The sequence below is a fragment of the Centroberyx gerrardi genome, chromosome 10 (genome assembly GCF_048128805.1).
Source record: "Centroberyx gerrardi isolate f3 chromosome 10, fCenGer3.hap1.cur.20231027, whole genome shotgun sequence".
Taxonomy (NCBI): domain Eukaryota; kingdom Metazoa; phylum Chordata; class Actinopteri; order Beryciformes; family Berycidae; genus Centroberyx; species Centroberyx gerrardi.
The window spans coordinates 22467088-22487550 of record NC_136006.1 but is presented as its reverse complement, the minus strand read 5'-3'; the positions used below and the strand labels follow the sequence as shown (position 1 = coordinate 22487550).

Genomic DNA, 20463 nt, shown 5'->3' with positions numbered 1-20463 from the left:
AAAAAAGGTATTGTATTATCTGGTCAAAAGGGAGAAAAAAAATTCTAAAGTCTTCGAGGCCCAGTCACGTGGATGTATGCATAGTAACACAGCCCTCTACAGGCCTCTATACCGTGTTGCTGGGTCAGGGGTTTACACAATGGGGGGCCACAGATTCTTTAGGGTTTGGTCAGGTATAAAAGTTAGGGTTAAACCCAACAGGACAGCAGTGCAGCAGCAGCAGCAGCAGCAGCAACAACAACAGCTCACCAACAAGAATGACTACCACCGGCATGAGCATGGGAAAGGTGAGCAGCCTAATAATATTAAAATATATAGAATAGAATAAACTTGCTATATCAAATTATGTTTATCTTTTTACTGTCAACGCAAAATCTAAACTAATATATCCCTCTTTTTTCAGGTTATCTTCTACGAGGACAGGAACTTCCAGGGTCGTTCCTATGAGTGCATGAGCGACTGCGCTGACATGTCCTCCTACCTGAGCAGGTGCCACTCCTGCAGGGTGGAGAGCGGCTGCTTCATGGCGTACGACCGTTCCAACTACATGGGAAACCAGTACTTCATGAGGAGGGGAGAGTACGCCGACTACATGAGCATGTGGGGATGGCAGGGTGGCATCAGGTCTTGCCGTATGATTCCCATGGTAGGTATAACACAACCTCAACAACATTTTACAGAGACATGGGCATGTTATTCTGGGAACTAATGTCTTTCCTATTCTCCTCAAACAGCACAGAGGCCAGTTCAGGATGAGGATCTACGAGAGGGAGAACTTCGGTGGTCAGATGCATGAGCTGATGGACGACTGTGACAACATCATGGATCGTTACCGTATGAACGACTGCATGTCCTGCAACGTGATGGACGGCCACTGGCTGATGTACGAGCAGCCCCACTACAGAGGCAGGATGATGTACTTCAGGCCTGGAGAGTACAGGAACTTCAGGGACATGGGCTGGAGCGGCAGCAGGTTCATGAGCATGAGGCGTATCATGGACATGTGCTAAATGTACATTTTAACATCAATAAATGGCATAACTTTCTAAATTCTGGTGTTGTTGTAATTAATATGTTAATATGTGAAGCATGTCATGACATATTTAGAGAAGCAGATTTAAACTAATTCCTGGAGCTGAGAGATTTGTGTGAAATTGAGAGGCATTTGTGTCTATCACCATTAAGTCCATAAAGTAAAAATATCCCCTAAATTAAAATATCACCAAATGGTTTAAAAAACTTAAATTCTGCTGTGATTACCGAGGGGTAAGCAAGAGCAGCATGAGGTTCATGAGCATGAGGTGCATCACTAATATGTGCTAGATAAATTAATTTAGAAATAAAAAAAAATACTAATAATCCAAAAACCAGAGCATGTGGAATTATACTTTGAACTTTACAACAGCATATGCAGTTACATTTACATCAGGTATTAAGTATATATAAAAAATGTTCCTTCTAATAATGACAAAAAATGTTGCCTTTGGCAAAACAATTTTGAGTAATACTCAACCCACAGCATAGTTTACTTAATTCATAAAAAAAATCCTGAAAATAATATAATCAATGATTAATATGAATAAAAAATTCCCAGCAGGGTAAATCATTAGTCTAATACCACTTTTTAAATGAGCTTTTGACAATGGTTTTATGTAATAAAATGAACGATCAATGAGGAATACTTAAAAGGTCAAAATGTAGATCATGTCAATAATTTTCAATTATCTTTCCTTTAAACTTCATTTCATGAAAAGAATAAAAAATACACATGTATATTTATTTGTTTAGGAAACATAATAAACACATTGTAATTACATCATAATGGCTTCAGAAAAAGTCATAATACACTATAATGCATTATAAACCTGGTATAACCAGGTTATGAGGCTGTTATAAGTGATGTATTTTCCACTGGAATCTATTTCTTTTGTTTATAAGTATGGAATTCTTACTAGTGTGTCACAATGTCTTCTAAAGTAATAATCAACTCATTGTATTATCTAAAGTAAAGTGACATCAAATAATCTGTTATGAGTGTCATGACAAACTAACAATATGCATTTACATTTAAATGTCTTGTTAGTGGCATACCACATACCGTCATAAATTTGTCATACTGCTTAAAGTGAAATCAACTATATTATTGTCAAGTACCACATGACACAGTGTAATATGCATCTCCTTTAATAATTGGTTGTAAAGTCATTTTTGCATGACATAATACTGTACATTTTAACAGACAAGATTTTGGATCAAGTTTTAAGAACTCCATTATTTGCTGTGTTCATCTGATAAATAACATTAGCTCAAATGGCAGATGAAAAAATTTGTCTTTCAAATGATACCAAATAATTGCATATACAGTAACATTGATTGTAGAGCTTCAAACACTGATTTATTATAGAGGCATTGTGTTACAAATCTCTAAGCAACCACTGCTGTTGTTGTCATGGAGAGTTAGCTGTGTGCAAATAATGTGCAAATATAAAACAACCAGGCTATAAAAAGATGTGAAAAATGTTGTGGTGTGGGTATAGGTCCATAAGTAAAAGTGAACCTTTGATAAGGGAGATTTATGATTTATTATGATTTAGGACTGCTTGAAAATTACTGTCCTTTTGAGAGTCTATTAGGGTAAAGAATTGTGCTGATAATTGGCTGTAGGTGACTGATGGACAGGTGAAGTGCCGAATGGAAGCTTGCCTCAACTGAAACAGGTAGCTGCTTCAGACAGAGAAATGAAGGACAGTTTTGTTTGAAATATTTTTTTGATTTGTTTTTGTTTCTAAATTTGTGATAATAAATGCACTGAACTGGAGGTTTACAATACATCTACTGTAAAAAAAAAAATAAAAAAAAATAAAAAAAAATTCAGGCATGCAATTTCTATCTCAGAATTTCTCAGTATTTTACTACTGCACCTTGAAGAGTTAAAGCATTTTGTTAATATTCAAAGCAATCAAAAATTGAAAGGATAGGTACAGAGACTATTTGGTCTAGAATGATAGCGCCCCTGGGAGTATACATAATAACCCTTTCCCATCAGTATTCACAAACAGTGGGACTGAACATTGCATGCTGCTGACTCACGACTTCTATACAATGGTGCCATAGATTGTTTGGATGTCACGTTAGGTATAAAAAAGGCTTCAATCCGAGATAGGATAGCTACAGCATCAATCATTATATCAGCCACCATGCTCGGCAAGGTAGGTTTATTGGAGATTTATTCACCATACAGAATGCACTCATAAAGTTCTTGTTCATTGCTTTATTGTATTTATTTGCTATATTGTGCAAAATCTAACTATATGGATGCATACTTTTGTGTGGCACTATCAGGACTCTAAATAAATTATTCAGTAATGATACTATTAACAGCAATGTTGAGGTTGGTAACCATTCAAAATAATATTTGATGCTGAACTTACTATCTTGGATCCTAGATCATCTTCTACGAGGACAGGAACTTCCAGGGTCGTTCCTATGAGACCAGCAGCGACTGCGCTGACATGTCCTCCCATCTGAGCAGGTGTCAGTCCTGCAGGGTGGAGAGCGGCTGCTTCATGGTGTACGACCGTCCCAACTACATGGGCCAGCAATACTTCCTGAGGAGAGGAGAGTACTCTGACTACCAGCGTATGATGGGTTTCAATGACTGCATCAGGTCCTCCCGCATGATCCCCACGGTATGACCATGCATGACACTCTGCACAGTCAAATGTCAAGGAATATAGGCAAAGCACTTCACACACGACAGCTGACTTGGCTAAGGTGCCACAGGTGCAGGTGCAACACTGTGCACTTACAATCATGTAATTTCATGTAGATGTCACAATAACTGATTCACTATATCTTTGCATTCTCTCTAAACAGCACAGAGGATCCTATAGAATAAGGATCTATGAGAAGGAGAACTTTGGAGGCCAGATGAACGAGCTGATGGATGACTGTGAGTCCATCCAGGACCGCTACCACATGTCTGACTGCATGTCCTGCAACGTGATGGACGGCCACTGGCTGATGTACGAGCAGCCCAACTACAGAGGCAGGATGATGTACATGAGGCCTGGAGAGTACAGGAACTTCAGGGATATGGGATACGATGGAGTAAGATTCAGTTCCATCAGACGCATCACTGACTCCTGTTAACTATACAGATGAATCAGTTGAACAAAGCAAAATTCTGAAATAAAACATTTCTTTTCATATTCAATGTATGGGATATGCTTTTTTCTCCTGTTTGGGATTTGCAAAATCACATTTAATCCTAGAATGCATATAAAGGATCAAAACAACTTTGTAACCCTTAACTCTGCAGTCAAACACTCCTCAAACATTATTCTAATAATACAATACAAAAATGGCCCAGACATTGTATTATTGCTCAATAATTACTTCAGTTTCCCACTACAATTTCAAATACTCAAGCACAGTACAGTATGGAGGCTATCCTTATTTAACATAATGTTTGTTTTGAAATTCTAGATGATAATTGTTGTAGTTGTGGTAGTAGTTGCATGATTAGTAATAGTACTAGTAGTTTCTGTTGTTGTAGTTTAACTTGCTGAATTAAAACAATATATATTTTTCATGTAAAACACAACATACTATGATAGACAGGGTGTATTTTTACAGCTATGACTAGATTGAATATTCACATCCTATTGTAGACTTACCCTGTGATAGTTGTGTGTCTTCTAAAAAGCTGAGTGACAGCCACATCTAATGACTAGATTGTTTTTTGTGGAGAGTCACAAAACTGCAGGCTGACTGACATCAGAGGTTCTCTGATGCACTTGCGGCAGTATTACTCTGGGAGGGGCAGTTGAGTCAGAGGTGCTCTGGTCTTTGCTTCTTCAAAATACAACAGCTTCATGCTCAGTTGTTGACAACAAGAAGGCAGTATCAAAAAAGAGGTCCTCACAAATAATTCTTAATGAGAACATCAACTGATAACGTACACAATACATTTATTTTGAAAATTAAGAGAAATAATAATAATTAATAATTCTAACCTATTTTCTTTTTGTGTTTCCCATTTCTATCTAGTCTTTATATATTTGACTATTCCTGTCTTTATGCCTTCCTGTGACACAATTTGTAAACTGCTTTTAAATAAGTTATTATATTACTATTATTACTGTTGTTAATATTATTGTTTTTTATTGTCATCATTATTATTGTTATTTTGCAGTCACATTGGGGAAAGTTCTTAGAATTAGATTAGATTACGGATATCAGTCAGATATCGGTAATCTTTCAGCCAGAGCTATGCTAATATATCAGCTACCATGCTATAAACAACCAAACACTAACAAGCCAAATCAACATGCTATGAAATCAATATTCCAGCAAAGATACTAACAGCCATGCTACTAGTAAACACTATGTCAAATAGCATGCTACAAACACAAACAAGCCAATATATCAACATGCTAAGAAATCAATATCCCAGCACTCATGCTACTAACAAAACAGCCAGAGCAACCATGCTACTAGCAAACAACATCAGCTAGCATGCTACAAGCAAGAGTGAGCCAACATATCAAGCAATCATCAGAAAAAGAGCTAGGACGATGGCTTAGGTCAGAGACTTTTACCCTTGGTAATTAAAGTAACTTAGAAGACATTTGGAGAGAGTGCAGGTTCAACAGACCTGCCCAACTTAATTTTCCAATAGGTGCACTGGAATGGCTGACAGGAAACTGTCACGGGCCTCCATCCACGTGAAATGGTAGCAGATGAAAAGGCCTTTTGAGGCTCAGGAAAATATCGCTGGATCTTCAAATGGAGATCAGCAGGCCTAGGGAACACTTCAGACTGCTCTTTGACATAAAGGAATAACTAATTTCTCCTCAAACATGTCACATTACATCTTGTAACCACAAACTGTGTGAGTTGCTGTTGCCATCACATGTATTGTTGTGAAAATGATTCTATACACCCCAGTGGTGAGCTGGCTTCAGACATTGCAACAAACAAGGCTAGAGCCTCTGCTAAGTTTGCCATCTCACCTCTCAGATCTTCATGCCCCTAAGAGGACTGTCAACACTGACAAGTATGCCATTGGACAGTGTGGTCATCTCAGCTCCTGTGGATCCTCATGCTGCCACATCTATGGAAGAAAAATAGAATTCCGCAAAATTTAAAGATGAATTCTGCTAATTGGCTTCCGAACTCCCACTCCAATGGCTGTCCTTTCAATCCAGGAAGCCATTGCAAAATCTCTGAGCTCGTACTCGTGCCACCACCTTTGAAGTTGCAACAGAGAATTCCACACCTTCCAAACCCAGTAAACTCAGTGTTTGCTTTTGAACTGCTGAGCAGGCAGCATTTAAAGCTAGCAGTATTGATTTTAAGGACAGATATTCTTGGGGAGATGAACTAAGTGTAAGCCTTGTGTAGGTGCAATGTCATGGTATTCTACTGCAGCAAGCAAAGTCTTCTATTTGTCCACTATTAGCAAACTCACTGCTGTTAAATACAAAATGGACTGCTCTGTAACAGCATAGGCCCAACTATAAACTCCTTAAACAATTGTAATTTGCAGTTGCACAGTGTTATGATGTGGCACTTTTAAAAAGAAAACCCCATGATTGGAGATAATGAAGGTGTGAATTTTTTGAGCTCTCCAAAGAAAAGTATATTTATACAAAATTATAGAATTATATAAAAAAATCATACTTTCACTGTTATTCAACAACAAGGACAATACAAAGCTGAGTCTCACAAATGCAACCGCCGCAAATCATGATGTGTTGAAGGCCACTTTGAATTGTACAGTACACAGGGGCCTCTGTTCCATATTGCTCTGTCAGGAATTTGAACAATAGGGGTCATGTATTCTTTGGGTGTCAGGTCAGGTATAAAAGAGACAGTGGGACATAGAGAAAACTGTGCAGTCCATTTGAGCCAAAACAGTTGTAACTGCAGCCATGACCATGGGCAAGGTGTGTGAAGCTTTTGTTTGTCTTCCAAGATGTTTAGTCTGAAAAAAAAGGTGTATGGTGCAAGACATACGTTGTAAGATCTGTAGTACTCAGACTCACCATAATGGTTTTATTGTGTTTTCAGATCATCTTCTATGAGGACAGGAACTTCCAGGGTCGTTCCTATGAGACCAGCAGCGACTGCTCTGACATGTCCTCCTACCTGAGCAGGTGCCATTCCTGCAGGGTGGAGAGCGGCTGCTTCATGGTCTATGATCGTTCCAACTACATGGGAAACCAGTACTTTGTTAGGAGGGGAGAGTACTCTGACTACCAGCGTATGGGCATGAGTGATTGCATCAGGTCTTGCCGCATGATCCCTATGGTAAATCAGTTTTTTCTGCTAATTTGAAACCCCATCTCAGCTGCTATACCAAAGGAAAGCTATTGAAGCTTGAATTTAGAAAAACTGAAAAAGTAACAAAACCTAGCGATAGCAGTATAATATTATATTTGTACAATGATTGCAGTGTCTTATGTTGATCATTTATGGCTCTTCACATTTGTCAATTTACAGCACAGAGGCCAGTTCAGGATGAGGATCTACGAGAGGGAGAACTTCGGTGGTCAGATGCATGAGATGATGGACGACTGTGACAACATCATGGATCGTTACCGTATGAACGACTGCATGTCCTGCAACGTGATGGACGGCCACTGGCTGATGTACGATCAGCCCCACTACAAAGGCAGGATGATGTACATGAGGCCTGGAGAGTACAGGAACTTCAGGGACATGGGCTGGAGCGGCAACAGGTTCATGAGCATGAGGCGCATCATGGACTCCTGTTATTAGAGCACCAGTGTATAAAAGGAAGAGTTAAAATAAAATCTACTCTCTTTTAAATGGTTTCCTCAGTTACTTGTAACTCATTGACCTGAAAGGATGTCAATTGATAGCTGTGCATTTAAGAGCTCGTTTAATGGCAAGATAGTACAACCTGAACTCATCTAAACACACACTATTAAAATTGACATGAGTGGTTTAAAAGGCGACTACACTTCACACCATGAGATGGCAGCACTATCCCATTTATCATATCAGCTTGTTTTTCAGTGCTCTACAGGGTTAAGCAAAACCAAGTTAAAATTGTTAAGTTAATTTCAATAACTAGTCCTTATATTGACACCTTTCCCATTCTTCAAATATCTACTCTATATACCAATTATGGATAACAAGGAAAAACTGTATTGTCGGCTATTTAGTGCAAATATCAGGTTTGTTAGATATTCTACAAATTTGTCAAGCTAACATTCTGCGTTTATCATTTACATTGAATGTAAAATAGCAGATTTACACGTAGGTGATAAATGTAATGGTACTGTAACTCAGGTAGAGGAATTTTATTTCTAAGACCTCACCAGGTAATTTCACCGATTAGCGCACCTTCAACCAGACAGGAGGAACTAATCAGTGAAATTTGCTGCTGTAGTGGTTGGCTGGAATGAAAACCTGCAGACTCTTGGCCTTCCATGGCACGTGGTGGCCCATCCTGGGTCTAAACTAAAGTTCAGTAAGTCAGAAACACACCAGTTATTAGAAAATATCAGAAATAAGTGTAGAATGTAAAAATTGAAGAGGTATAAGTAGATATTGGGGAAACATGCTGTGTTTAGTTGTTTATTCTCAGATAATGCAGGCTGCTCTTATGTAAAACATGCTACTCTTGGGCAAAACCTCTAGGTGGAGTCAAACTTACAGTGTTGTCAGCCACACTGGTTACTTTTACTTTGGCTTTGGCTCAACTAAGCCTGTAAAAGGCATGAACACAGTCTGGCTGAGCATGTTCTATACCCTTCTCAACAGTAGTAGTTAAGTTTACTTTTAGTCCCTTTGTCAATCTCTCAACAGCCAATTAATATAATAATAATAAATAGTAATAAATGGATTAGTCAAGTTGAATACTTGTGTTTTGTAGCACAACTGTGGTTACAATTTGTTTAAAGAGCATGTGTTTCCAGATATTGGGTGCGCACATTCATTAGATACATGTAGTAATTCATATCATTGGTTCACACATAGAAGTGTTTCAGCCTTGACACGTCTTTGTTTATAACAAAATAGGGATTCTCTCTGCTGACAAGTAAAACAAAATATCTTTTGTAATTTGGCAGCCGTGCCAGCTTTTCAAAACGGCTGACATCCAAAGTCAATTGATTAACATAACAATGTTTGTATTCCAAGAGGATATAAAAGAGCCGCGCTCGCCTATCAGAATTGCAGTGTGACACAATAGGAAAGGTAAGGCATGTTGTTTTGCGAGAGAAATCTTTTGTCCTCCAGAGTTTAGTAAATGGTTTGCTTGAGAGAACAATAGCAGATTGAGAGGGTCACACTGTTGTCTGAGCCATTTCAGTTGACAACAAAATAGCCTGTGCCATAGCCAATAAACATGGTTCATCTATCATATAATGTTCCATGATAAAATATTTTATAGATTATCTTCTATGAGGACAGAAACTTCCAGAAACTTCTTATGAGTGTAGCAGCAACTGTGCTGACCTGCACTTCCATTTCAGCCGTGAAGAGTGGGTGCTGGGTGGTCTATGGGCACCCAATGTCATGGGATAGCAAAATTCAGGAATTGGGGAGACTACTCAAATTATCAGAAATGAATAGGCTTTAACAATTCCTGTTGCATGAAATGTGCACTAATGCCCCAATGCGTGTAAAGCTGGGTGCAACGGTTGAGATATGGAGATACCGATATTAACGCAATCTCCTTCTCTCACACTTATCCATAGAATTAAGGACCTCACAGATCGAGTGAGGATCTACAAGCACTCAGACTTTGGTGGCCAGGTGAAGGGGTTTTCAGTTGACTGTCCCTCCCCTTGTTATCACTTCCTCTACGATGACATCCAATCGCTATGAATGGCTGCTGGCCCTTCTTTGAACTTCCTGACATCCTGGGACTACAAATCCCAAGATCGGTTCCATCCAGCGTAACATTCACTCAACCTGAGGGACGATAGAGGAACAATATCATTTATGATATACTGTGAAAATCGGTCAATCCAGGCCATAGCTTTATTTCTGTTAGCTCAGTAAAATTTATGTTTGATTTTTGTCAGTTAGAGTAGACAGCTGTCCATCATCCTCACATGTTCTATATTTTTTTGTGATTGTTACAGTTGAGACTGACCGGAAAATGGATATTCAGTGTACATAAGTAGACTGCCACTGGGCCTCTGACCAAAATTTATGTTTAATAAAGTGAAGATATTGCTTTGTATAAATGATGCGTATGTGTATGAATAAATTTAATAAAATGTAAAATTGATACTTTGAACTGGGTTATTAATAAAAGAGAAAAAAAAACAATCGTGTTTGATGATAATGACTGCTTTTGTTTTGGGTTTTTTCTATGATTACAAACTGCATTATAACACAATGCTAGCCTTCTAACATCTTATGAAAAGTCTGCCTTTTTGCCCAATGATATTGGAGTTCAAGATAGCAGAAGCTCTTGTCTTGCCCAGCATTTTATGAGATTATTTGTATATCTAGTTCTGATGAAGTATCCCAATATAAAGGCTCCACAAAATGTCTGCTACACACTGCGCTCATGTTGCTGTTACATGTTATGCACTGTAGTCAAGACACCATCCCAATGGAGCTGATCATTGTTTCTCTTTAAATGATGGTGATTTCTACAGGTTATTCATTAAGATCCAGTGTCATGTTACCGTAATCATTTTGAGACTGAGTATGATGTTTTCATTTTTTCACATGCTTATTGCGTGTGTGTCTTATGTGTAATTTTCATGGTGTCACATACCAAAAATGTGATAATACCTTCATATCTGATAACATATTACTTATCTCATGTTTTCTTTCCATAAGGGATTATGTAATAATAGCCAAATTGTTTTTGACTATCATATAATGTTTTTATAGTTTTCTCGACTAAAAGAAACTCTTGTAGAATATTTACCTTACATCATTCTCAAATTGATTTCAATTGCATAGTGGCTGTAGGCCACGTGGATGGAGGCCTGTGATTGTTTCCTGTCAGCAATTCCAGGGCACCTACATTGGAAAAATGAGACTATCATCATTAAAACTGGTTTAGTGTTGTTTTCTATGTATTTATTCTATGGCTTTATCTCATTCAGACACTTCCTACTTCCATAGGAACCTTCCAAATATGGTTCCTTGTTTGACTTTAGGTAGCAGAGAAATAAATCTTTTGAGACAGCCTTCCTAGGCAATGTCATTATTGTTACAGTCCACCAACAGCCAGCAGGATCAAACTACTTTTTAAAAAACAGATTAAAAGAAATGATAATGGGGCTAATCGTAGCGGCACTGTTCAAACCTCTATCTGCCCTGTCTTCCCTCTCTACTGTGACTGTCCAATAAAGCAGAAAACCCCCCAAAAAAGAATTTAAAACAAGACGCTAGCTAGCTTTGTTTACTTGGCTATGAAAAATAAGCCATATTGTTTACAATGGATACTGCGCAACCAGTTAATTTTTCAACCATCAGACTAAACCTTAATATGCACTGCTGCAGTAGTAACGTTATTGCTAGCTAGCTAAACTATGCCAGGATGCTCTGTCCAACCACCGATAATTAGTAATTTCAGTCCATATTTATGGTAGTTTTTGACCAAAACCACCTGAACGCATAGCAAGTCGTACTTTCGACTTCCACACTCACTCTACTTGTTCATAGACGAACAAATACATAGAAGTACAGATACTGTACAGTCCCACAGCGCCTCGCTGTGCATTATCAACTGTTGTAGTTGAAGTTACTACAGTCCTGGAATAATCAGGATAACCACATCTGTCACCCAACATATTGTCAAGAGGAATAGATCCACTCTATTATATTGCTGCACTCTGGCAGGTTAGCTGTCATTCAGTATAACAAAGTAGTTTGCCAAAATGTTTTGTTAGCATTGACCAAACTAAATTTGCCAGCAAAAATATTTTTTGTCATGCATAGATTAGCCACTGCAGCTGCAAACACACACACTGAGACTGTAACACAGTGAGCATACTCAATACGAGGTGTGAGAGCGCCATTTTGTTAGCATTGGGCAAACTTAATAAATCCCACAACTGTTACACAAAAATGCTCTGCTAGCTCAATCTGGTTATAAATAAAATAATTGCTGGCAAAAAAAATGTTTTTATTGTCAGCCATAGATTAGCCACTGCAGTTTCAAAGCTTAGCAAGAGCGTAATCACAGCGGCACAGGTTTGAATCCTTTCCTGTCTCTCTCTCTACTGTGACTAATAAAGCAGAAATGCCAAAAAATAACTTCCCTCCTTACACAAGTTTATTATGTATTTATTTTTCTTCTTCACTTTAACACTATAAAACAAGCCCTTACAAAGTATTTATTTGTGTGAAGTGCAATTTTATCATATAAAACAAAATAACACTTTGGCTTAATCAAAAAAAATCAGATTCAAGACCTTATTATACATTTAGAACTGTCAACAATACTATATTAACGGCTATTTTCTATGCATTTATGCAAAATGAGGTTTAACATGGTGTAAAAAAAATGTTTTGCCATACAGTACAGCTCAATGCTACAAGCTCTATGCTTCATTGTGGACTATTAAGTGCTGCATTCAGTTTGAGGTGTTTTCTTGTCTCATATACTGCATTACGTGCTTTTACCATGAATTTTAGACCTTATTGTTTCTGTGGCATTGTCTACTTACTTCAAGCAAACCAAGGGATGAAGGTGTAGTGACGCATGGATAAGTGACTATATCAGCAGTCACTTAAGGTTTTTGAACAGGTATGATGATTGGGTGAAAGATGATGTAAGATTAACCATTAAAGTACCAAACTTTGGCATTGAATGTCTTAACATGTTTTTGTAGGCGGTAGTGCCAACATGACTTAATCCCCAGCCCTAGCCTCACCGCCATCTCCACATTATTCACAAGTCATAAAGACCGTTTATGGTCACATGGAGAGTGGGGGATGTGGAGGGCTTGGACTAAGGTGGTACCTGTTTTTTTGGCCATTATAGTGACTGAGTGAGAAGCGACTTGGGACTAGAGGTACCAAAATCTCCCAAATTAGAATTAGGTCCTTTGCTATGATGATCTTACCGAGCCAGAAAGCAGGGGTGGCCCCGTTGCAGAGAGAATTCTCAGACATATTTTCATCTTTGCCCAGTCACACTGAGATTCTTACGGCCATAGTCCACAGCCAACTTTATCGGTTGCCTGAAAACAAGAAAAACAATGGTTCAGGCGTATTTGAAGGCAATGCTGAAGATGGGGTTCATCCAAGAGTCAAATGGAAAAGCCCCATTATGCTTGTGCCCAACCTGATGGATCTATCTGTTTCTGTTACCTCAAGGCAAAGTTTCCAAGATTGACATCCATCAAATGCCCAGAATTGACAAACTCCTGGATCAGTTCAGCGATGCTCAATTTTACTCAACACTGCAATTGACCAAATGCTTTAGCAGATTCCCTTGAATACCTAAGTTCAAGGGAAAAATGGCACTCTGCACAGTTTACACCAGTTGGTCACTCGTCCATTCGGGCTGTTTGGAGCCCCTGCTTTGTTTAGAGTTTTGCGCCATTACAGCGCATATGGCTCGAGATGACATCATCATCTTCAGTAATGATTGGCAGTGACATATGCAGCAACTGAGGGCTGTACTAGATAGTTGGGCTTCACAGCTTCACACAACCCAAAGAAGTGTGCCATTTGGGTCTAAGTCCAAAATGGCTTGTTATTTGTGTAGGTTTATACTCTGAGCTGACCAGCCCCTTGACCAACCACACCATGAAAGATGCCTCAGTCCAGTGGATGCGGCAGTGTCAGTGGGTTTTTGTCAGGGTGAAAGAAACCCTTTGTGAGGGACTGCTCTTCTGTGCACCTATGTTTTCTCTCCCCTTTGTTCTCCAGACCAATGCATTGGACAAAGGGTTGGGGGATGTTTTGTCCTAAGAGATGGATGCTTTAGACTTTGGACTCAGGAATCCAAAGACAGCCCCATTGAAAAAGAGTGCTTAGTTAACAAGCAGGTAGTGCTCACCCTCTACTATTTTTGAAACATAGAGTAACTGGTGGCCACACACTCTATTCTTAGTGGGCTTTCAGTCTGTTCATTGTTCTGGTTATTCTTGTGTAATTAAGGACAAACCACGAAAGGAAAGTGCTTGACAAATCATGGTTATGAATTACACTTCATATTTATTTTCTTCAGTCAAATACAGATGTCTTAGCACATATCAGTGATGCGCCTCATGCTCATGAACCTGCTGCCGCTCCAGCCCATGTCCCTGAAGCTCCTGTACTCTCCAGGCCTCATGTACATCATCCTGCCTCTGTAGTGGGGCTGCTCGTACATCAGCCAGTGGCCGTCCATCACGTTGCAGGACATGCAGTCGTTCATACGGTAACGATCCATGATGTTGTCACAGTCGTCCATCAGCTCATTCATCTGACCACCGAAGTTCTCCCTCTCGTAGATCCTCATCCTGAACTGGCCTCTGTGCTGTAATGCAATTCAGGGAAAATGTTATGGCCATTACTACATTTTAGTCAATTTTGAGTAGGGCCTTCACACTTTAGCTGTGGTCGTGATATATCTCTTTTTCAGATATGTTGATTCATCTATACAAGTGAGTACACAATGTTGCGTTGAAACTTTGACAATAGATTTATCATCAACCTAGGATAAACAAAAGGCAAGCACAAACAATGCAAATAAACTGAAAGTTAGATGAGGTATCTTACATAGGGGATCATTCTGCAGGACCTGATGGTGTCAAACATCATTCCCATGCTCATCATGCGCTGCATGTCATGGTAGTCTCCCCTCCTCATGAAGAACTGCTGGCCCATGAAGTTGGGACGCTCATAGACCATGAAGCAGCCGCTCTCCACCCTGCAGGAGTGGCACCTGCTCAGGTAGGAGGACATGTCAGAGCAGTCGCTCATGCACTCATAGGAACGACCCTGGAAGTTCCTGTCCTCGTAGAAAACAATCTGAAATGGAGAGCAGAATTCCATTGTAAAATGGCTACAGGGTTTTGAAAGTAAACTAAAATGTATTTGTATTAGTTAACTAAAATAAACTGAATTGAGAAGTAAATAAAAAAAAAATATATTATTCATTAGAAATGTAAAATATGTGAAAACGTGAAAACGTAAAGCAACATCCCATTACCTTGCCCATGATGGTGGTTTAGGTGGTTCCACAGTGGATGGTTCAACTTGCTCTGCCAACTCCATGACTCCAGGGTCATTTTATACAAAAGCCCAGGGGCCATGATGTGTTGTTATTCAAATCTGAAAAGCTGATGAATTAGCAGTATGACTTTTGCTGAACAGGGTCTATAAATGTGTAACAATGGTTTTCCATCCATACATTTCTGGCAGCGATAACCTCCATTGTCTATTATAAGCATAACCTTTGTGTGTGTACCATTCTCAGTCAGAAAGTTCTCTGCATATGGTCATCACTGATGGAAACGGCGTGACATCAGGCCATATCTCCGTCAAACCCATGGGAGACCCTAATTAAAAAGAATTTCAGTTATAAAATACTCACTTAATATCAGTATGCTACAATATTTTTTCCCTCATTGATCATATGTACAACACAATTTTAATGAATGTGAATTAAAAGAATCTCTTGGTATGCAATCTTAGTTAAATCATCTTGAAGAAATTAGGATACGCTAAAGACAATCGTCTGCTGTAAATTTGATTAATTTGTTTAATGGTGTAGATTTACTGTATACATTTATTGTCATGAAGGAGTGCCAGTTGGCCAGGCATGACTGGAATTACATTAGAGGTTGAATAGGAATAAACTTTTGCTGTGTAACAATTACATTAAGAGATGAATAGGCTATAAAATACATTGTTTCAAGGTAAATACCCATTTGATGGCACTACACCTCATGCAAACTATTTTAGAGTAACATACAGAAAGAAAGTATTATATGAAATCAGCACCAATTAATGAAAGAACATTGCAGTTATACTAGAGATATTGTGAAAAGGACTTTATTTCAGTTTAAATTCAGAGTGCAGCTAATCTTCCTCATTCTAAATAAAGCAAAGTAGTTTTTTGACAATCACAGTGCTTATACTGCTATGTGAATACCATAAATGTATGTATAAATGTAATGGTTCAGGTAACGCTTTATTTTCTGGGTTCACAATTTCCTAATAATTTCCTAGAAAGGAACTCTTAATTTTCTTTTTCTTTTTCTTTTCTTTCTTTTTTTTTTTTTTTTTTACAGTTTCCTGGAAAGAACGATGAAATTATGTGTGAAATATGTGAAATTATGAAATTATTAGTAGTTATACAGAAAATGTAATCAGTGAAGGTGAAGTCGATAAGATACTGTACATTTCTAAAAGAATTTCCTGGAAAGAACTGCAAAACTATAAACTATTTATTGGAAAAATAATAGGCAGAGGTCAGAGGCAGAAGTCATTATTCATATAATTATATAATATAGTTATTTGTTGAATTCTTAATTCATTTTAGTTAATTTCTAATTTTCTATATAACTGCTACATCATTCATGGTTCTGTCTTGGAAACAACAGAGGAAATTGGAGGTACTACCAACTACCATTGAACTCTTTCTCTATTTTCCCTATAATTAATCCATAATTTCATGGTTCTTTCCAGGAAACTTCCTAAGAAATTAACAGTTCCTTTCTAGGAAATTATTAGGAAATTGCGGACCCGGAAAATAAAGCGTTACCTGGTTTTGTCTTGGTGATTGTTAAGCATAGTTATACGATGCAGCTTAGGTAGCTAATGCAATATAGAAAGATTAGTGTTAATGTAATGCTTAAGCTAATACTTCTCTTAAAAATGTATTGATGACTATATAAAGTTAAGTGTAAAATTCATGCAAAACCAAAGACATTCATTTATGCCTATTATGGTTTATACAGGACCTTAATAAATCAGAAGTTGCTTTGAGGAGATACATCTGTTAGTGTGAGCTCAGTTCAGTTGTTCTTTTGTTGTCCTGTTTCATCTTCCTAAAGATATAGATTTAATCATTGCAAATTATGTATTGCTCTATATCTGACCATATGCACTGGGTCTCATTGACTCTTTATTATCAGATATACAGTTTTAAATCAGTAACAAATGATAAATACATTTTAAACAACCGTAACAGTGGCCTAGTAGTTAGAGTGTCCACCCTGATCTGAACAGTTGGGGTCCGGTCCCTAGCCAAATCATACCAAAGACTTGACACTCAGGATTAAAGAGATGGATTGGGGTAAAGGGGTTGTGCTTGTGCATTTAGACTGTTTCATGACACAAAAACTGAAGGTAAGGTCCTGCTCTATGAGCCATCTCAACTCAGAGGCTCTCATTATAAACAAAACTCATAATGTGTTTTACTCAGAAAATCAAAATGTTGCCAGTATTCCCTTGAATTGTTTTTATATACTTCCCTCCATTTATTCAAGACCAGACAATGATAGTATTACTAATACACCCTTAATTGGTTTTGACACATTTGGACAACTCAGACAAATCAAAGAGAATACATTCACAAAGCAGGTTAAAAATTCAACATCTTTAATAAACTAAGTGGTTGATATTTACAGCAGGTGTTAGCTTAATGGCTAAAAATCAGTGACCCTCCTGAAGGAGCCGACGATGGCGCAGGTGGCGCACCATTCGCGGTACCTCCTGTACTCCCCGGGTCTCATGAAGTACTGTCTGCCTCGGTAGTTGGGGTACTCATAGAAGATCCAGTAGCCATTCATAACATTACAGGAGTAGACATGGCGATGATGGAAACGGTCAGACACACAGGGACAGTCATCCATGAACTCCATCATGTGACCGCTGAAGTCGGCCTTCTCATAGATACGCATCCTATATGAACCACGGTACTGCGGGACCAGTAGAAAAAGAACAATCAAAGTACAGTCTGACCTCTTGTGAAACTATAAGATAAAGACAAGCAAAACTTTACTTTACAAAGGACACTGTCATCACAAGATCATGTTCACATAGCAGAATTTTTAGTATGTAATAACTCATCATCATCCTTTGAGTTTAACATAGACTCAAAGATAAGAGTTATTCTGGAGTTACTCTTACTCAGTCCTCTCACTTTCATGTCTGTTCTCCAAAATAAATGCTTACCATTGGAATCATTCGGCATGAGCGGATACAACTACTGAATCCCATCCATCTCTGGTAGTCAGGATACTCTCCCCTCCTCATGAAGTACTGATGGCCCATGTAGTTGGGACGCTCATAGATCATGAAGCAGCCGCTCTCCACCCGGATGGAGTTGCAGCGGCTGAAGTACGAGTGAAGGTCTGTGCAGTCATTGCTGCACTCATAGCTCCGACCTTGGAAGTTCCTGTCCTCGTAAAAGATAATCTGTGTCGGGAATAAAAGTTCTAAGTGTCATGAGCAATAGGTGTGAACACGGCCAAATAATAGGCTTCAGCACAAAGAGAAAAAGAATAAAGTTGTGTGTTCCACATAAAACATGCAGAGAGCAGAGTGTCAGGATAGTGGCAGTTTAAATTTTATTTGAGCAGAGAGGAAAAAAAGTACTTACCTTGCCCATGGTCTCCGTTGGAGAGATTCCCCATGTTTTCAGTGCTTTTTATACTACCTCTTGACAAACAATGTATTGTTATTCAAATTTTCACATAGTTATACTGAAGGCTACTGGCACATGTTTACCTTTTTGTTACAGCACAACATTGGGTCAGAAATATGGATTTGTATTTGAAAAAAGGATAAATAATTAACTGGTTTGGTGTTTTGACATGCATGGACAAAGGAAAAGACTAGTATGGTATCCACACATCCAGTGGACAATGGCTACAGAACAATATGGAACACCCTTTCGCATTAAATATGTTGCGTAACGGAGCAGGAAGCCATTCACTCTCCCCACTGGTCTGCATTAGCAACCCTACTGTATGCAAATAAGTAAGTGTATACTGAACTATTAATCTGTATGCTACACTAGACATAAAGAATTTGTTATAATTTATACTGTATAGTATACACCAATACAATGTATGTGACCTGTATGTGTATGTGAATGTATGTGACCATTATTGGTGATGCCAGTTCGTGTCAACTTTAATAACATCACTCCAGCTTAAGCTTCTTCTGTCCGGCAATGGAGTCCTAGCACAGTGTCTGTGTCCCAGTATCTGGCAGTTTGGACTTAATGGACTACAATTCCCTTGCTCTATCACGGCCATGTTTGACTCTGTGAAGCTTTCTGCACTAATATTATACTGTAAATTTGCCTCTGTGGTCTCAGATTTAGGTCAATATACAGCAAGTCATGACTATTATTTTTAGCACTTTGGTGTTCACTTGACTGAGCTGCTTGTTCAGCTTATGTTTGAATTGTGTGTTTTCACTATAGAAGAACATATACTCATTCATATTCTTCTATCCTGGAAGGTGCTGGCTGTGTTGTGCACTGTTGTTGGACCTCTGTTACTTTCCATACAGATGGAAAAAGGAGCCAACTTTACATCCAGACATGGTGATTTCTGAGGTTTATTGATTTGTTAGAAGGATTAATGGTATTTTTTTGTGTTAATGCCAGATGAACATTTAAATTAATTAATAACTGTGAGGACCACAATGGATATATAGCAAGTCTGCACTTTCTTGTTTCATCCTTGATACTGTATGTGAATGTACACATATAATGTTATATTATTAACATTTAACAAAGCCTTATTGTGAATGATAAAAACTAAAAACTAAACATTAAAAGCTTTTAACAAGGCCAGGCCTATAGTAATGGCTGTCAGCTGTACAGTCAGTAAATATAATGGTAATGGATGCTTTGCCCAGAAACAAAAATCAAGGGGACAAGTCGTTCTCACAAATACTGTATATTTTAACTGTGATCTTATTCGAGAGAAATTTGAAGAAACCCTGCTGAAAAAGTAAGTTGTATTATTTTTTTTTATTTTTTTTTTATTATGACAATTATGATATAATACACAATGTACAAGTTACACTGTGTATTATGATATATTTCACATGTATAGGTATATTTGTAGATATATTAAAAGGCATGGGAGCCACAATGTATTCATAATAGTATATGACATTCATCATATTGATTTTTAAATGTTTTCAAATGTTGAAAGTGGTGGTGCAAGGCACAAAATTATCTGCCATGCCCGTGGTTTATTAGATCCATTCCGATGTACTAATCACCTCATGTTGTATGTTTCAAGCCTTTATGAAGGAAGAGATGTGGGAGTAAGTACTCTGTGAGTCTAGTGCAATGCAATATTTCACTGAATATTTCTGCTGTTTCATATCTTTTCTGATTTATTGAATTATTTTGGTCTGTCCAAAATCAGTGTGTTTACCTTTCGTGTCAGTTTGCTATCGTACACTCTCCAGTCTGCACTGCTACATTGTATATAATATTTTCTCTTTTAACCTAATGGTATGGATAAATGCTGCCACCACAGA

At 38.1% G+C, this 20463-nt stretch overlaps 5 protein-coding genes across 6 annotated transcripts; 3 read left to right on the top strand and 2 right to left on the bottom strand.

The window, feature by feature from the left end:
• The first annotated feature begins 257 nt into the window (after positions 1-257).
• LOC139927448 (gamma-crystallin M3-like) lies at positions 258-1010 on the top strand. Its single transcript, XM_071919587.1, has 3 exons — positions 258-287; positions 404-646; positions 735-1010. The coding sequence occupies exons 1-3, from the start codon at positions 258-260 to the stop codon at positions 1008-1010; spliced, it is 549 nt and encodes a 182-aa protein (XP_071775688.1).
• A 2187-nt stretch (positions 1011-3197) lies between these two features.
• LOC139927444 (gamma-crystallin M3-like) lies at positions 3198-4152 on the top strand. The gene is made up of 3 exons (XM_071919583.1): positions 3198-3209; positions 3447-3689; positions 3877-4152. Exons 1-3 carry the CDS (start codon positions 3198-3200, stop codon positions 4150-4152), a joined length of 531 nt encoding a protein of 176 aa, XP_071775684.1.
• A 2786-nt stretch (positions 4153-6938) lies between these two features.
• LOC139927443 (gamma-crystallin M3-like) lies at positions 6939-7788 on the top strand. 2 transcript variants are annotated; one of them, XM_071919580.1, is made up of 3 exons: positions 6939-6953; positions 7078-7317; positions 7510-7788. In XM_071919580.1, the coding sequence occupies exons 1-3, from the start codon at positions 6939-6941 to the stop codon at positions 7786-7788; spliced, it is 534 nt and encodes a 177-aa protein (XP_071775681.1). The 2 variants fall into 2 exon arrangements, with proteins under 2 accessions (XP_071775681.1, XP_071775683.1); XM_071919582.1 differs by lacking the exon at positions 6939-6953 and having other exon boundaries at positions 7054-7317.
• Positions 7789-14206: 6418 nt separating this feature from the next.
• On the bottom strand, positions 14207-15166 carry LOC139927433 (gamma-crystallin M1-like). The gene is made up of 3 exons (XM_071919571.2): positions 15158-15166; positions 14725-14976; positions 14207-14482 (listed from the first exon to the last, which is right to left on the bottom strand). Exons 1-3 carry the CDS (start codon positions 15164-15166, stop codon positions 14207-14209), a joined length of 537 nt encoding a protein of 178 aa, XP_071775672.1.
• Positions 15167-17600: 2434 nt separating this feature from the next.
• On the bottom strand, positions 17601-18577 carry LOC139927437 (gamma-crystallin M2-like). The gene is made up of 3 exons (XM_071919575.1): positions 18557-18577; positions 18130-18372; positions 17601-17873 (listed from the first exon to the last, which is right to left on the bottom strand). The coding sequence occupies exons 1-3, from the start codon at positions 18563-18565 to the stop codon at positions 17601-17603; spliced, it is 525 nt and encodes a 174-aa protein (XP_071775676.1). The 5' UTR covers positions 18566-18577.
• Between the last annotated feature and the right edge of the window lie 1886 nt (positions 18578-20463).

What these genes read in the sequence shown, in the direction of transcription:
- LOC139927448 (XM_071919587.1), top strand. Translation starts at nt 258, where the DNA reads ATGACTACCACCGGCATGAGCATGGGAAAG. An exon ending in CCGGCATGAGCATGGGAAAG is followed by an intron (nt 288 to 403) that starts GTGAGCAGCCTA and finishes CTCTTTTTTCAG; the next exon opens with GTTATCTTCTACGAGGACAG. An exon ending in CTTGCCGTATGATTCCCATG is followed by an intron (nt 647 to 734) that starts GTAGGTATAACA and finishes CTCCTCAAACAG; the next exon opens with CACAGAGGCCAGTTCAGGAT.
- LOC139927443 (XM_071919582.1), top strand. Translation starts at nt 7,057, where the DNA reads ATGGTTTTATTGTGTTTTCAGATCATCTTCTATGAGGACAGGAACTTC. An exon ending in CTTGCCGCATGATCCCTATG is followed by an intron (nt 7,318 to 7,509) that starts GTAAATCAGTTT and finishes GTCAATTTACAG; the next exon opens with CACAGAGGCCAGTTCAGGAT.
- LOC139927437 (XM_071919575.1), bottom strand. An exon ending in CATGCCGAATGATTCCAATG is followed by an intron (nt 17,874 to 18,129) that starts GTAAGCATTTAT and finishes CTGGTCCCGCAG; the next exon opens with TACCGTGGTTCATATAGGAT.
- LOC139927433 (XM_071919571.2), bottom strand. An exon ending in CCTGCAGAATGATCCCCTAT is followed by an intron (nt 14,483 to 14,724) that starts GTAAGATACCTC and finishes ATTGCATTACAG; the next exon opens with CACAGAGGCCAGTTCAGGAT.
- LOC139927444 (XM_071919583.1), top strand. An exon ending in CCTCCCGCATGATCCCCACG is followed by an intron (nt 3,690 to 3,876) that starts GTATGACCATGC and finishes CTCTCTAAACAG; the next exon opens with CACAGAGGATCCTATAGAAT.